The sequence below is a fragment of the Phyllobates terribilis genome, unplaced genomic scaffold, assembly GCF_046119375.1.
Source record: "Phyllobates terribilis strain yellow unplaced genomic scaffold, ASM4611937v1 Scaffold_1__5_contigs__length_1240528914, whole genome shotgun sequence".
Classification (NCBI taxonomy): domain Eukaryota; kingdom Metazoa; phylum Chordata; class Amphibia; order Anura; family Dendrobatidae; genus Phyllobates; species Phyllobates terribilis.
In genome coordinates, this window is record NW_027362761.1 from 1,040,449,322 (window position 1) to 1,040,465,904 (window position 16,583).

The 16,583-nt window shown below is 40.6% G+C and overlaps 1 protein-coding gene across 2 annotated transcripts in view; it reads right to left on the reverse strand.

Moving 5' to 3' along the window:
* LOC141157621 (uncharacterized) overlaps positions 1-16,583 on the reverse strand; it is a 143,601-nt gene that overhangs the window by 62,114 nt on the left and 64,904 nt on the right. For both annotated transcript variants that reach the window (XM_073645117.1, XM_073645125.1), the window contains exons 7-10: positions 10,284-10,383; positions 8,847-8,890; positions 3,319-3,396; positions 1,834-2,030 (exon numbers count right to left, since the gene is read on the reverse strand). In XM_073645117.1, the coding sequence (XP_073501218.1) occupies positions 1,834-2,030; positions 3,319-3,396; positions 8,847-8,890; positions 10,284-10,383 (419 nt within the window). The remainder of the gene's footprint in view (positions 1-1,833; positions 2,031-3,318; positions 3,397-8,846; positions 8,891-10,283; positions 10,384-16,583) is intronic.

Consider the following 16,583-nt stretch of genomic DNA (forward strand, 5'->3'; position numbering starts at 1 on the left):
AAGTACAGTAAGCAACACTGTCACTGTACTTCTTATATATGTGACTGACATGTTTCTATCTATCTAATCTATGTGTGATGCTTTATTCTTTCTGTTCCAAATTGTCGGGTACCGGTGTATGCCGCTGCTGAATTGCCGGCCGGCTTTTTTAAATAGAGTGTCTTCTGAGCAGTTTTTCAGCTTTTGGACACCTTTGAAGGTGTTTTCTATGTGTTTCTATGTGTTTTTGTTTGCCTGCCATTGGTTTTAACGATGTTCGACGGTGTTCTAAGGTGTTCGACGAACAGTTCCACGAACATCCCGGTGTTCGACGAACCGAACCGAACCCGAACACTACGGGTGTGGCTCAACACTAATACTGAGCCTCATTTTGATTCATTCAGATCTAGGATGTGTTATTTGAGTGTTCCCTTTATTTTTTTGAGCAGTGTATATTATCTACCATCTCGTCTTCCACTTCCGCACCCTGGTCCTTCTCCTGACTTTCTGGCAATTGTGTCTCATCATCATCCACCTCTTGCGACAGTAATTGCACTTTTCCACCGTTGCCTTCATGTGACCGTGGCTGATCCAATATTTGGGCATCGCTACACGCGTTCTCTTCTTCACCCGATTGATGCTGGCCAGGCGAGAAGCCCGAATCTATAAATGGAAAAGTGAACAGCTCTTCTGAGTGTCCAAGTGTGGGATCAGTTGTCTCCGGGCACTCGGCATGGTGGGAGGAAGGAGGATCTGGGTGAGGAATAAGCGGTCCAGACTCACGGCTACTGAGACTTGACCATGTGGAAGACAGGGTGGTGGTGGTGACAAATTGACTGGAAGCATTATCTGCTATCCAACCAACAACCTTTTGACACTGCTCACAACTGAATATATGCAGCTGGATTAGTCCTCAGAAGGACTGTTAGTTCAGATGGATATATAGATATGTTGTGAAATACCTATACTAACTATAAACAAGCAAATCTCTCCCTGACTCAGCAGCAGCTCTCCCTATTCTGCCTGTCTCCGGGGTAGACTGACGAGCCTAACGTCACCGGGTCTTAAATAGACTACGGCATTACAGTGCGTGGCATGCAATCCCTGCATGTTTATTGGCTCTCTAAAGAGAGCCAAATATGGAGGGGGGAGCCGAGCTCCCGCCCAAGCAACCTGGAAATACTCGCCGAGCTTCTATATATTATATATATATATATATATATATATATATATATATATATATATATATATATATATATATATATATATATATATATATATATATATTTTTTTTTTTCTTTTTAATATGCCTCTTTTTTATATACACACATATATGGTGTCACGTATACGGTATATATGTGTCAGCATCCATACACACACCCACATATATATGTATGCACACACACATACATATATAAGATCATGGACTAGATTAGTGCAATTTCTGGAAATAAAGCAGACTAATTTCATTTTAATGGAAGAGTACCTTTTTAACACACATTAACATCATAAATCACCACTGTCAATGGGTACATTATAAAAGTAATGATCAATAGGTTATCTTAGGGCATAAAGTGGAAACCATAAATATAATGCAGTTATTTGCTGTTCTTATCATTGATGAATTACAATTATTCGGTGTGCTTGATGTTTTCTGTGTAGTCGATTGCCTAGATGGAAATGCAATAAAGGTCACTGTGCTGACCCTTTGCTGCTCAAAAAACATTCACAATTTATAAAACGTGTATTGAGAGCAATTGTAAAAGCTTATACTGCCCCAAAATCATAATGTTGTAACAAAGCTACATTAGGATTTACATATTACGATAATCGAAGATGAGTACATATACATACCTTGAAGTTCACTTATAGAAACATGGGAGAAATCACATGAAACATCTGGAAGAATATAGTGCTCAGGATCACCAATTTCATAAACCAATTGCTCAGCAACAGTGCCAAAAGAGATAAGTCCGCCAGTTTCCCGAGGCTTTGATACGGTGAACGACCCATCAGAGGTACACTCCACTATTGGAAAGCCAATATTATGCCTGGTAGAGAAAGGCAGTAAACCACTCTGTAGTTTAGAGGAAAGTAAACCTATACACGTTCAATTGTGTATATATAAAAATAAAAAATAAATAGCATCAATTTTGACATTTCAGCAACTACTTTTGTTTTTTGAAGTTACAAATAAACACTGTTGACAGATCTGTAAATCTTATTGTTTCATTATATAGCTCATAGAGTTCATAATGACGTACTGCTTGGGACAGGTTGACGCTCTACAGTAAATGGGTTGTCTCATCATTTTAAATAGGTAAAACCATCACCATTCCCAAGATTGGAGGGATTTCTAATTCTACAGTATTCTGCTAGTTGTCTCTGGTAGACAGAAGAGGTGGTCGGTCTCCTAGGCAAATAGCACAGTGCTAACAAGCTCTTCGCTATAGAGCTTTTATGTGCTGCTCTTAAGCTGGCTGGACTACATTGTCTGTCCATCTTCAGTACCTCTATTGGCAGCATCAGAGCGTGCACAGTTTGGACTAGAGGCACAACTATGCTGCTGGCCTGCAGTGCCACTCAACCAGGAACACACTGCATCCCTAACAGTCAGGAGGCTGGGAGGCTGAGGAGCGATGTGCTCCTGATCACCTTAACGAAACAATCCCTTGAATCTATGAAAGCTGATACATGCTTTCCAATCCACTCCCCTTGACTGACAAGTTGCTCTTGGTGTGCATTTATAGGGAGAAACCTATAAGTGACATATTTCCAGAGGCAATCTGCCTTACACCCTGCAGAATGTACATATATTTAAAATCGCTATGCACTGTACAATTAGACAATTCCATTACAGTGTTATTATTCTTTGAGCAAACTATTAGGGATATACAACAAAGCACAGGGCTTTTTTTGTTGTATTTTTTTCCCCAACTTGGCCATTTCCACCAAATAAGACCTAAAAATTAAATAGATCAAATAAATCTATAAATAAATGAGAAAAAAAAAAGTGCCTTGCGTCCCACCAACAAAATATTTTGGTGTAGGCCAAGAGGAAAAAGAAAAACTCAAACTCAAAAAACCCTGGTCATTAAAGGGAATCTGTCAATCCCTGGCACTTATCTGACCTCTAATATGGGCATACAGGTGATAGAAATGTAAATCTATACCTACCTGTATGCCTCATATTAGAGGTCTGGTAGCTGTGAAATGTCTTTTTATTCCTACAAGTTTCTGATTCATGTTAGTCTCATAGGATAATTATAAGATCACTGACACAGATAAATCACACTATAGAAAAATTATAACCAGATAAGAGCATTTTTTCCATCTTACCAGTCAGGAACAAGATGCCAGTCAGTGTATATTCCTCCAGTGCACTGGGCACCACATTCAATAAGATGGCCAGCAAGACTGTGAAGAAAATGATGCATAGGTTAAATGTCTGCACCAACATTAGCTTCAGAGTGCAATGCAAGCTCATAGTAATACTCGCAAACTAAGCACTAATAGACTTATAATATATGCACAATATATGCACACTTTTGGGTTACGGTCCATGTGGAGTTTTGATTTTCGTTTCAGCAAGTTACTTTTATATTTTAGCGAATGTTTGCAACCTACACAAAAATTAAACTCATGCAGCCAGGCCCTTTATGACTGATATGGAAAATTGAGTGTCAGTCCATGTGGAGTGGAGTCAAAAGGTGCTGGGCAGCTCAGCTGATCTATGGTATGAGCTGAAAGAGGCACTCCTACCAACCTTTTTATTGCCTACACCTGTGTATGTATGTGTGTAATGTACAGTCATGGCCAAAAGTTTTGAGAATGACACCAAAATTATATTTTCACATGATCTGCTGGCCTCTGGTTTTTATTAGTGTTTGTCTGATGTTTATATCACATACAGAAATATAATTGCAATCATATTATGAGTACCAATAGGTTATATTGACAGTTAGAATGAGTTAATGCAGCAAGTCAATATTTGCAGTGTTGCCCCTTCTTCTTCAAGACCTCTGTAATTCTCCCTGGCATGCTCTCAATCAACTTTTGGACCAAATCCTGACTGATAGCAGTCCATTCTTGCATAATCAATGCTTGCATTTTGTCAGAATTTGTTGGTTTTTGTTTGTCCACCTGTCTCTTGATGATTGACCACAAGTTCTCAATGGGATTAAAATCTGGGGAGTTTCCAGGCCATGGACCCAAAATCTTTATGTTTTTTTCCATGAGCCATTTAGTTATCACATTTGCTTTATGGCAAGGTGCTCCATCATGCTGGAAAAGGCATTGTTGGGCGCCAAACTGCTCTTGGACGGTTGGGAGAAGTTGCTCTTGGAGGACATTCTGGTACCATTCTTTATTCATGGCTGTGTTTTTAGGCAAGACTGTGAGTGAGCCAATTCCCTTGGCTGAGAAGCAACATCACACATGAATGTTTTCAGGATGCTTTACAGTTGGCATGAGACAAGACTGGTGGTAGCACTCACCTCTTCTTCTCCGAATAAGCTGTTTTTCAGATGTCCCAAACAATCGAAAAGGGGATTCATCAGAGAAAATGACTTTGCCCCAGTCCTCAGCAGTCCACTCCCTGTACCTTTTGCAGAATATCAGTCGGTCCCTGATGTTTTTTCTGGAGAGAAGTGGCTTCTTTGCTGCCCTCCTTGAAACCAGCCCTTGCTCAAAGAGTCTCCGCCTCACAGTGCGTGCAGAAGCACTCACACCAGCCTGCTGCCATTCCTGAGCAAGCTCAGCACTGCTGGTAGTCCGATCCCGCAGCTGAAACAGTTTTAAGATACGGTCCTGGCGCTTGCTGGTCTTTCTTGGGTGCCCTGGAGCCTTTTTGACAACAATGGAAGCTCTCTCTTTGAAGTTCTTGATGATGCTATAGATTGTTGACTGAGGTGCAATCTTTGTAGCTGCGATACTCTTCCCTGTTAGGCCATTTTTGTGCAGTGCAATGATGGCTGCACGTGTTTCTTTAGAGATAACCTTGGTTAACTGAAGAGAAACAATGATACCAAGAACCAGCCTCCTTTTAAAGTGTCCAGTGATGTCATTCTTACTTAATCATGACTGATTGATCGCCAGCCCTGTCCTCATCAACACCCACATCTGTGTTAATGGATCAATCACTAAAACGATGTTAGCTGCTCCTTTTAAAGCAGGACTGCAATGATGTTGAAATGTGTTTTGGGGGTTAAAGTTCATTTTCTGGGCAAATATTGACTTTGCAAGTACAGTAATTGCTGTTAAGCTGATCACTCTTTGACATTCAGGAGTATATGCAAATTGCCTTTACAAAAAATGAAGCAGTAAACTTTGGAAAAATTGCTATTTGTCTCATTCTCAATACTTTTGGCCATGACTGTAGTGTACCTGTTAATATACTTATCAATAGCAATCTTTCCCATTTTCCAGCAAAGCTCCGGTCTTCTAACACATATGACTACTATTTTGATTGGCCAGCTCCCACTAAGCTCTGGGTGTGAATCAGAAGTCATGTTTACAATGTAAGCCTATGGACCCTCATTTTGACACTCCATAGACTTACATTTTAAAAGCCACTTCCGGATTAAACATAGAAACCAAATAATCAAGATCGGTGTTGTTCACTCCAGTCTTGATGAGGTGGCATGTTATACTCAGAGGTGCCCGAGGAGAACGCCTCTTAATGAATCAGGCACAACTTAAAAGTAGCGTGAGCCTCACTACAAATCTTACTTCAGTCGAAGACTGGAGTAAGATTTGCAGAGTAAGGTACGCCACTGCTTGATATGAATTAAACAAATGGGCGTCACCACACACTGTCCCAGCTCCATCCATCTTGGCTGAGCTGGCAGAAACAGGTGTGAAAATGCCAAAAGTCACAACCTCCCGTGTTGCGAAAAAACATTGACATTTTCACATGACCCAGAAGAGAATCACAGCGATGCTGTAAACCAGGGAAGACCACGATTGGGATTACCACACTTATAGTACACTATATACACATTTTCACAAGTTTAGGAAATAAAGTTTGGAGGGAAGGCTTCTTTATCTAACAAGCTGTTAGACAGATCCGTGTAGTGTACCATGCTGGTTGACTCCTTATACAAGCCTAATCTATGTGCATTAAAATAAAATTCCCCTCCCTTCTCGTGGATGAGGTGTGTGCAAGTGGTTTGCTCATCAGTGTTTTGCACCTGTTCTGCCTCCAGCATACACACTTGGCCCTCTCTGAATTTTGCAGTGAACTGCCATCTTAAAGGGAATCTGTCAACAGGCTTTTGCTACTTCATCTGAGAGCAGCCTGATGTAGGCAAAGAGAAGGTGAATCCAACGATGTATCACTTAGATTACTGGGTGCAGCCGTTCTAACACAATCAGAGTTTAGATTTAGCAATACAGCAGAGCTGAGCAAGCTGCCTCCGCCCACACCAGGCCCTGTATATACAATGTCCATAGACAGTGAGGTGCTTATCACAGGAGGGGGCGTGTCGGACTAGCATGCACAACCTGCTGTGTCCCAGCAATGATAAGCTCCTGGTGCTAAAACAATCATTGCAAGCAAACAAAACCACACAGCTTGACAAGAGAGGCATTGCTGAAATCTGTGTTTTAACCCTTACATCATGCTGTCTGCGGATTACATAGCAAAAACCTGCTGACAGATTCTCTTTAACCATGTATGTAAGGTCTTTTTCTGTGATGTGTTGCAGTTTATTTCCTCAACACTTTTGGAACTATTCTAATACAATTCTAAAATACAAAATTTGGAAATTGAGCAAATATTCCTGTTTAAATCTACGCAAAGCGTTTTGCAGTCTGCTGAAAGAGTTTTGTAGAAAAATCTTGGTTATAAAGTTGCTTCACTTATTTTAGACTTGTTGGAGCAGTACATGATGACTGTAAATGCACATATACAGTAAAGCACACTAGCCATAGTATATTGCTGCCAGTCATATGACGCCATTTATATATTATGTCCTATTCTAGCCAGCTGGTATAGGAAAGGTAATATTATTGATGAACAGCTTTCTCGCTCTGCTCATTGCAGACAGTGAGTTATAAGGACTTGTCATTTTTTTATGGCACAGTAGATAAAGCTGCACTTCCTAACGGAGTATTTTACAGTAGGAAGGCTGTTAGTCAGCCAGTGCATAAAAAAAGAAAATGCTGTTCCAGTTCAACCTTGCAATCCTGTACTGTATATTAGGAGAGTCTCTATAAAACAATACTATTCTTCAGGTACTCCAATCACTCCATAGAGAAGTTGATAACAATGTAGAACTCAGGGGTGAAGGAGTCAAACACTTCTAGGCTGTCCTGCAAACTGGCCAGGTGAACCTGCACCATCAAAAGACAAGACTGAAAGCCCCATCACAGCTAATAATGAATCAATTGTATTACTTCCGTCTATAAAGAGGTACAATCCAGTGTACCTGAAGCAAAATGCTAGATTACAACAGAACCCTAACCTTACGCACACTAATGTTGGCAGCTGTTGGAATGTGTGAACAAACCCTATTTTTGACTGGGAAAAAAATACAGCATTTTACAGTACCAGTAAAGTGAAAGTGAAGTACGTAACTTACACAGCATTGCTCCGGGCAACACTTGAGTAGCTGCAGCAGATTCTTCAGGAATCTGAATGCCAATACTAGGATATACTTTGCACAATATGTATTATGTGTCAAATAAAATTACCGTATTTTTCGGACCATAAGACGCACTTTTTTTCCCCCCAAACTTGGGAGGAAAATGGGGGGTGCGTCTTATGGTCCGAACGTAGTTTACCGGGGAGTTAAGGTGGTGGTGGAGTGGGATCGCAGGAAGCAGGGTCCCTCCCTCAGGAACCTGGCGGCGATGCTGCAGGCCTGGTATCGGCGGTCAGGCAGAGCTTTCCCGGCAGCCATTTTTCTGAAGTCGTGGGCCGCATAAGCAGACTGGGATCTCGGCCCAGCCGAGATCTCAACCTCGCAAGTGCAGCCTCCAGCGGCCATCTTCCTGAAGTCGTAGGCCTCAGTGAAATGGCCCCAGAGATCCCAGTCTGCGAATGCGCCAGCTCGGGCGGCCATTTTCCTGTAGACCACAGCTTCAGGAAGATGGCCACCGGAAAAGCAATGCACTTCGCTCTGTCTGACCGCAGCATTTCAAAGCTTCTGTCTCCATCGGGTTCCTGATGGAGGGACCCCGCTTCCTGCGATCCCGCTGCACCACAACCTTAACCCCCTGCTGTTCGGGCACCCCCTTCTCCCACCCAGGGCTCACAGCATTGCTCCACTAATGCCAACGCCGGCTTCATGAGGGACCACTTCTCCTGTGACCCCCGCTCCACCGCTGCCACCCCCCAGGCAAGATACCTATTCGGACTATAAGAAGGACCAGCCCCCCCCATCTTATAAAAAATGTTTTGTTTTGTTTTCCTATTTTCCACCCGAAAATTTGGGGTGCGTCTTATGGTCCGATGCATTTTATAGTCCGAAAAATAAGGTACATTGCTGGGTAGTGTAGAAGAAGACAAGTTCAAATGTAAATTTTTGGCCAAAAATGGATTTTCCATTAAAAAAAAAAAAAAACTTTGAAATTTATGAGGCTACAATTGCACAAAGTGCAGGTCAATTTGCAGCTAGTGCATTGATCCTCTGTATTATTCCTTGCCTAGCGTCACACTCATTTTCTTGATTGTCATTTCTTCGGCTTTGTCAAGAAGAGATGTCAATCTGTGGCCAGAATAGTATGTTTGCACTGGGTTTTCTTAGCCTACCCAACAATGCGATTAGTTTGGTGACCCCTAAAGCTCCTAAAGGGTTCCATTTAAATACTGACAGATGATTGAAAAGTATGAAGCCCAGTCATCCATCAGTGGTAATAGTTACCTTCCAGCAGCCAGTAAGTCAAAGTCATTTCTCTTCCAGCCAAACTACAAAAGGGGGAGACAGGAAAATAAACTATCATTTTAGGCTTTAAATAATGAAAAAGTAATGTTATTTATTTATACATATTAAATCTACAGATATGTTTGGGTATACTACAATGATAGCTTTACACTCAAACCTAACATAATAAAATACAGAAATATCACAATTAGGAAACAAACAAAAAAAAAGAATTACTCAAGCAAATAAACACTTTTGTTCTCAAACGGTTCACTGAATTGTAAAATACGAATTAATGCTTTGATGCCATCTGTCATGGGCACTATTAATTGGATAAAAGAGAAAAAAGGAATGTTAAAAAGTCCCATGAGGAATGAGATCATATATTATGTATGTTGTATTCATTTGTCAGTAAAATCATTGTTATATCCCAGGAAGCAAAGTCTATTGTGACATATTGTGATAAATACATTATTTTCTGAGATTTCTCTAAAGTGCACAAGCAATGGGGAAAATACACACAACGGTTAGAAAACTAAGGTATAGTTCTTCTGGTATATGGCACCACCTTGTGGAAACGAGTAGGGGGAGCAGGTTCATTTTTCCTAAAATAGTTCAAAATAAACGTGCTTAGAAGGAAAGTGTTATTCGTACAATAGTAAGTTATCCCCATGTTAGGCCCTGTACTGGTCAGTCGGATCGTTCTAGACACGCACAGTAACCTCCAAAGATGCCCATACTCCTTATACAGCTCGTTCGGACTGAAGCCTTCTCTCTCAACTACCCTATATACAGGAGTTTGGTTTTGTCCACAACAGATTTTAGAAAGAGTGACGAAAATATAGTTATAGACACTTGGATTCTCGACAGCAGAGAGGTGACATCTGGGACAGAGAGGTAGATTTGAGTGTCATCGGCATATAAGTGGTGCTGGAAGCTATGTGACTTTCTACAGGTTTTCGATCTATACCTTTGACCTGGGACAAGAGAAAGGGTCCCAAGATAGAGTCTTGAGGGACACCAACAGTGAGAAGGTGTGATGAAGAGACATTAGAGGAATAAGAGACACTAAATATGCGGTTAATGAGGTATAAAGAGATCTGGTCATTGCTGGTGGCTGTCTCTATTATCAAGAAGTAAAGGGGGCTACAATCCAGATTACATAAATATGGCAATTAAAAAAAAAAAAAAAAAAAGATTGCAATGGCCAAATGCATTACTTTCGATATAAAATAAAAATAGAAAAAAAAGTAGGAAGATTACCAACTGTATTAACTACAGCTCTATGAATGTTGTCTTTTTGGCTTGGATTGATGTAGATGCCCCTGACAAGGTGGACAAGATGTGGACTTATTAAAGTTTTACCTGACCATTTGGACCAACATGACCTGGCTCTCAGTAGCCAGTTTACTGTAGACTGCTCATCTAGATACGTACAGAGTGAATTAGTGGCCCCAAGACAAGGCTGCTGTCCACACATCTTCCAGTGATCACAATATCGGCCCCGAGATCCAGAGCCCTGCTAATAGGTCTTGCCCTAGAAAAAAAAATTAGAACAGTTAACTGTAACCAAAAGAGGGTGAGTACATTATAATTATACTTCATAGATTATTATGTTAAGAGTATTCCCACAATCACATCCAAAACAATACACTTTTCAAATGGAATAAAAAATAAAATAGAAGGGGATATATTTTGTTTACTACCTACAATACTTTGTTTCCTCTAATCACATCCTGCAGCAATTCTTTGTAGATAAGTGGAGCAGACGCACCTTGTCACCACTTTCTCTCTATAGCGGTATTGTGTCTCCAACAATGTGCGGACATCCTGGACATGCACAGTAGCGCCAGCGACATACAGGGCGAGTCTGTGCATTGAGGAGCATACTGCACTGGGACTAACCCTGGAGATACAGCTCCTCCTCTCCCTGATATGCTCAACCGTGTTAGCTTTAGGCAAGCAAGGACAGTACAGAAGCATTTTGGGAACAGCTACCTGGCGTAAACACAGAGGAAGCAAAGGAAGATCCACTTGATCACCAATTAAATTAATTACAAACACATGGGGACTTCTGGGATCCATACTTCCCCATTACAATTGTAAGTCACATGATTGCAGCAACAGGATCGCCTAGAGTTCTGAGAAATGCATGAAAGGAAGTAGAGGGCTCAAAACGCATAGATTCCTGGTAAGGTTATTTGTTCATGGTGCCATTTCCTTACAGAAGTGTAATGTGCAAAAAAAACTATTGACTGCGGGACAACCTCACAGCAATGATATAAAAAACCTACAGCACTAAAGTATGTTTAAAAACTAACCAACGTTTGACGTGTTGCTGCCATCCATTAATAAAAGGAGTTATTTTGTTCAATTGTAATGGACAAATGTTTTACTTTTAACTTCTGATATGTGACCTATTCGCTGTTGTGAATAAATTTGGCTATAAAAGATTTCCAAATCATTGCATTCTTGCTCAGCATTTATTCCCCCATACCTGCTGAAAGCTTTTGAACAGTACTAATAAATACACACACATATTTGTGTGTGTGTGTGTGTGTGCGCATATTATATATATATGTGGAATTATATACTTAACAAAAAAGTGTGAAACAACTGAAAATATGTCTTATATTCTAGGTTCTTCAAAGTAGCCACCTTTTGCGAGATGGTTTGGGGTGAGCTGGACCGCAGAAGGGAAGGCAAAAGGGCCAAGTGCTCAGCATCTCTGGGAACTCCTTCAAGATTGTTGGAAGACCATTTCCGGTGACTACCTCTTGAAGCTCATCAAGAGAATGCCAAGAGTGTGCAAAGCAGTCATCAAATCAAAAGGTGGCTACTTTGAAGAACCTAGAATATAAGACATATTTTCAGTTGTTTCACACTTTTTTGTTAAGTATATAATTCCACATGTGTTAATTCATAGTTTTGATGCCTTCAGTGTGAATGTACAATTTTCATAGTCATGAAAATACAGAAAAATCTTTAAATGAGAAAGTGTCCAAACTTTTGGTCTGTACTGTAATATATATATATATATATATTTATATTTATATATTACACACACATATACAGTTAGGTCCATATATATTTGGACAGAGACAACATTTTTCTAATTTTGGTTCTAGACATTACCACAATGAATTTTAAACAAAACAATTCAGATGCAGTTGAAGTTCAGACTTTCAGCTTTCATTTGAGGGTATCCACATTAAAATTGGATGAAGGGTTTAGGAGTTTCAGCTCCTTAACATGTGCCACCCTGTTTTTAAAGGGACCAAAAGTAATTGGACAATTGACTCCAAGGCTATTTCATGGACAGGTGTGGGCAATCCCTTCGTTAGGTCATTCTCAATTAAGCAGATAAAAGGCCTGGAGTTGATTTGAGGTGTGGTGCTTGCATTTGGAAGGTTTTGCTGTGAAATAAACATGTGGTCAAAGGAGCTCTCCATGCAGGTGAAACAAGCCATCCTTAAGCTGCAATAACAGAAAAAACCCATCCGAGAAATTGCTACAATATTAGGAGTGGCAAAATCTACAGTTTAGTACATCCTGAGAAAGAAAGAAAGCACTGGTGAACTCATCAATGCAAAAAGACCTGGGCGCCCACGGAAGACAACAGTGGTGGATGATCGCAGAATAATCTCCATGGTGAAGAGAAACCCCTTCACAACAGCCAACCAAGTGAACAACACTCTCCAGGAGGTAGGCGAATCAATATCCAAATCTACAATAAAGAGAAGACTGCATGAAAGTAAATACAGAGGGTTCACTGCACGGTGCAAGCCACTCATAAGCATCAAGAAGAAAAAGCCTAGACTGGACTTTGCTAAAAAACATCTAAAAAAGCCAGCACAGTTCTGGAAGAACATTCTTTGGATAGATGAAACCAAGACCAACCTCTACCAGAATGATGGTACAGCTCATGATCCAAAGCATACCACATCATCTGTAAAACACGGCGGAGGCAGTGTGATGGCTTGGGCATGCATGGCTGCCAGTGGAACTGGGTCACTAGTGTTTATTGATGATGTGACACAGGACAGAAGCAGCCGAAAGAATTCTGATGTATTCAGAGCCATACTGTGTGCTCAGATCCAGCCAAATGCAGCCAAACTGATTGGTCGTCGTTTCATACTACAGATGGACAATGGCCCAAAACATAAAGCCAAAGCAACCCAGGAGTTTATTAAAGCAAAGAAGTGGAATAGTCTTGAATGGCCAAGTCAGTCACCTGATCTCAACCCAATTGAGCATGCATTTCACTTGTTAAAGACTAAACTTCAGACAGAAAGGCCCACAAACAAACAGCAACTGAAAACCACCGCAGTGAAGGCGTGGCTGAGCATCAAAAAGGAGGAAACACAGCGTCTGGTGATGTCCATGAGTTAAAGACTTCAGGCAGTCATTGCCAACAAAGGGTTTTCAACCAAGTACTAGAAATGAACATTTTATTTACAATTATTTAATCTGTCCAATTACTTTTGGTCCCTTTAAAAACAGGGTGGCACATGTTAAGGAGCTGAAACTCCTAAACCCTTCATCCGATTTTAATGTGGATACCCTCAAATGAAAGCTGAAAGTCTGAACTTCAACTGCATCTGAATTGTTTTGTTTAACATTCATTGTGGTAATGTCTAGAACCAAAATTAGAAAAATGTTGTCTCTGTCCAAATATATATGGACCTAACTGTGTGTGTATATATACAGTACAGACCAAAAGTTTGGACACACCTTCTCATTTAAAGATTTTTCTGTATTTTCATTACTTTGAAAATTGTACATTCACACTGAAGGCATCAAAACTATGAAGTAACACATGTATCACTAGCAAAGCACCCCCACACCATCACACCTCCTCCCCCATGCTTCATGGTGGGACCAGGCATGTAGAGTCCATCTGTTTACCTTTTCTGCGTCGCACAAAGACACGGTGGTTGGAACCAAAGATCTCAAATTTGGACTCATCAGACCAAAGCACAGATTTCCACTGGTCTAATGTCCATGCCTTGTGTTCTTTAGCCCAAACAAGTCTCTTCTGCTTGTTGCCTGTCCTTAGCAGTGGTTTCCTAGCAGCTATTTTACCATGAAGGCCTGCTGCACAAAATCTCCTCTTAACAGTTGTTGTAGAGATGTGTCTGCTGCTAGAACTCTGTGTGGCATTGACCTGGTCTCTAATCTGAGCTGCTGTTAACCTGCGATTTCTGAGGCTGGTGACTCGGATAAACTTATCCTCAGAAGCAGAGGTGACTCTTGGTCTTCCTTTCCAGGGGCGGTCCTCATGTGAGCCAGTTTCTTTGTAGCGCTTGATGGTTTTTGCAACGGCACTTGGGGACACTTTCAAAGTTTGCCCAATTTTTCGCACTGACTGACCTTCATTTCTTAAAGTAATGATGGCCACTCGTTTTTCTTTACTTAGCTGCTTTTTTCTTGCCATAATACAAATTCTAACAGTCTATTCAGTAGGACTATCAGCTGTGTATCCACCTGACTTCTGCACAACACAACTGATGGTCCCAATCCCATTTATAAGGCAAGAAATCCCACTTACTAAACCTGACAGGGCACACCTGTGAAGTGAAAACCATTTCCGGTGACTAACTCTTGAAGCTCATCAAGAGAATGCCAAGAGTGTGCAAAGCAGTCATCAAAGCAAAAGGTGGCTACTTTGAAGAACCAAGAATATAAGACATATTTTCAGTTGTTTCACACTTTTTTGTTAAGTATATATAATTCCACATGTGTTAATTCATAGTATTGATGCCTTCAGTGTGAATGTCCAATTTTCAAAGTCATGAAAATATAGAAAAATCTTTAAATGAGAAGGTGTGTCCAAACTTTTGGTCTGTACTGTATATATATATATATATATATATATATATATATATATATATATATATATATATATATATATATATATATATACACATATACACACACCGTGGTGGCCAAAAGTATTGGCACCCCTGCAATTCTGTCAGATAATACTCAGTTTCTTCCTGAAAATGATTGCAATCACAAATTCTTTGGTATTATCTTCATTTAATTTGCTTGCAAGGAAAAAACACAGGAGAATGAAGCAAAAATCAAATCATTGATCATTTCACACCAAACTCCAAAAATGGGCCAGAAAAAAGTATTGGCACCCTCAGCCTAATACTTGGTTGCACAACCTTTAGCCAAAATAACTGCGAACAACCACTTCCGGTAACCATCAATGAGTTTCTTACAATGCTCTGCTGGAATTGTAGACCATTCTTCTTTGGCAAACTGCTCCAGGTCCCTGATATTTGAAGGGAGCCTTCTCCAAACTGCCATTTTGAGATCTCTCCACAGGTGTTCTATGGGATTCAGGTCTGGACTCATTGCTGGCCACCTTAGAAGTCTCCAGTGCTTTCTCTCAAACCATTTTATAGTGCTTTTGGAAGTGTGTTTTGGGTCATTGTCCTGCTGGAAGACCCATGACCTCTGAGGGAGACCCAGCTTTCTCACACTGGGCCCTACATTATGCTGCAAAATTTGTTGGTAGTCTTCAGACTTCATAATGCCATGCACACGGTCAAGCAGTCCAGTACAAGAGGCAGCAAAGCAACCCCAAAACATCAGGGAACCTCCGCCATGTTTGACTGTAGGGACCGTGTTCTTTTCTTTGAATGCCTCTTTTTTTTTCCTGTACACTCTATGTTGATGCTTTTTCCCAAAAAGCTCTACTTTTGTCTCATCTGACCAGAGAACATTCTTCCAAAAAGTTTTAGGCTTTCTCAGGTAAGTTTTGGCAAACTCCAGCCTGGCTTTTTTATGTCTCGGGGTAAGAAGTGGGGTCTTCCTGGGTATCCTACCATACAGTCCCTTTTCATTCAGACGCTGACGGATAGTACGGGTTGACACTGTTGTACCCTCGAACTGCAGGGCAGCTTGAACTTGTTTGGATGTTAGTCGAGGTTCTTTATCCACCATCCGCACAATCTTGCGTTGAAATCTCTCGTCAATTTTTCTTTTCCGTCCACATCTAGGGAGGTTAGCCACAGTGCCATGGGCTTTAAACTTCTTGATGACACTGCGCACGGAAGACACAGGAACATTCAGTTCTTTGGCGATGGACTTGTAGCCTTGAGATTGCTCATGCTTCCTCACAATTTGGTTTCTCAAGTCCTCAGACAGTTCTTTGGTCTTCTTTCTTTTCTCCATGCTCAATGTGGTACACACAAGGACACAGGACAGAGGTTGAGTCAACTTTAATCCATGTTAACTGGCTGCAAGTGTGATTTAGTTATTGCCAACACCTGTTAGGTGTCACAGGTAAGTTACAGGTGCTGTTAATTACACGAATTAGAGAAGCATCACATGATTTTTCAAACAGTGCCAATACTTTTGTCCACCCCCTTTTTTAGCTTTAGGACAATTCTTTTTGTGTTTTTTCATTGAAGACAAATTAAATGAAGATAATAATACCAAAGAATTTGTGATTGCAATCATTTTCAGGAAGAAACTGAGTATTATCTGACAGAATTGCAGGGGTGCCAATACTTTTGGCCACCACTGTCTATATACCCACGCAAATATAGTATTTCTATTGTGGTAAAGATAATATGTATAAAAAAAAGATACCCGAAGTGTAAACTTATTAAACCTAAAAGTGAAACATCAGCAAAAGGAACACTGACATTTCCACTGTGATCATCCATCTAGGAACCCTAGAGATTGAATAATTTACCTCTGCTGTTCTCTTAGCAAAAC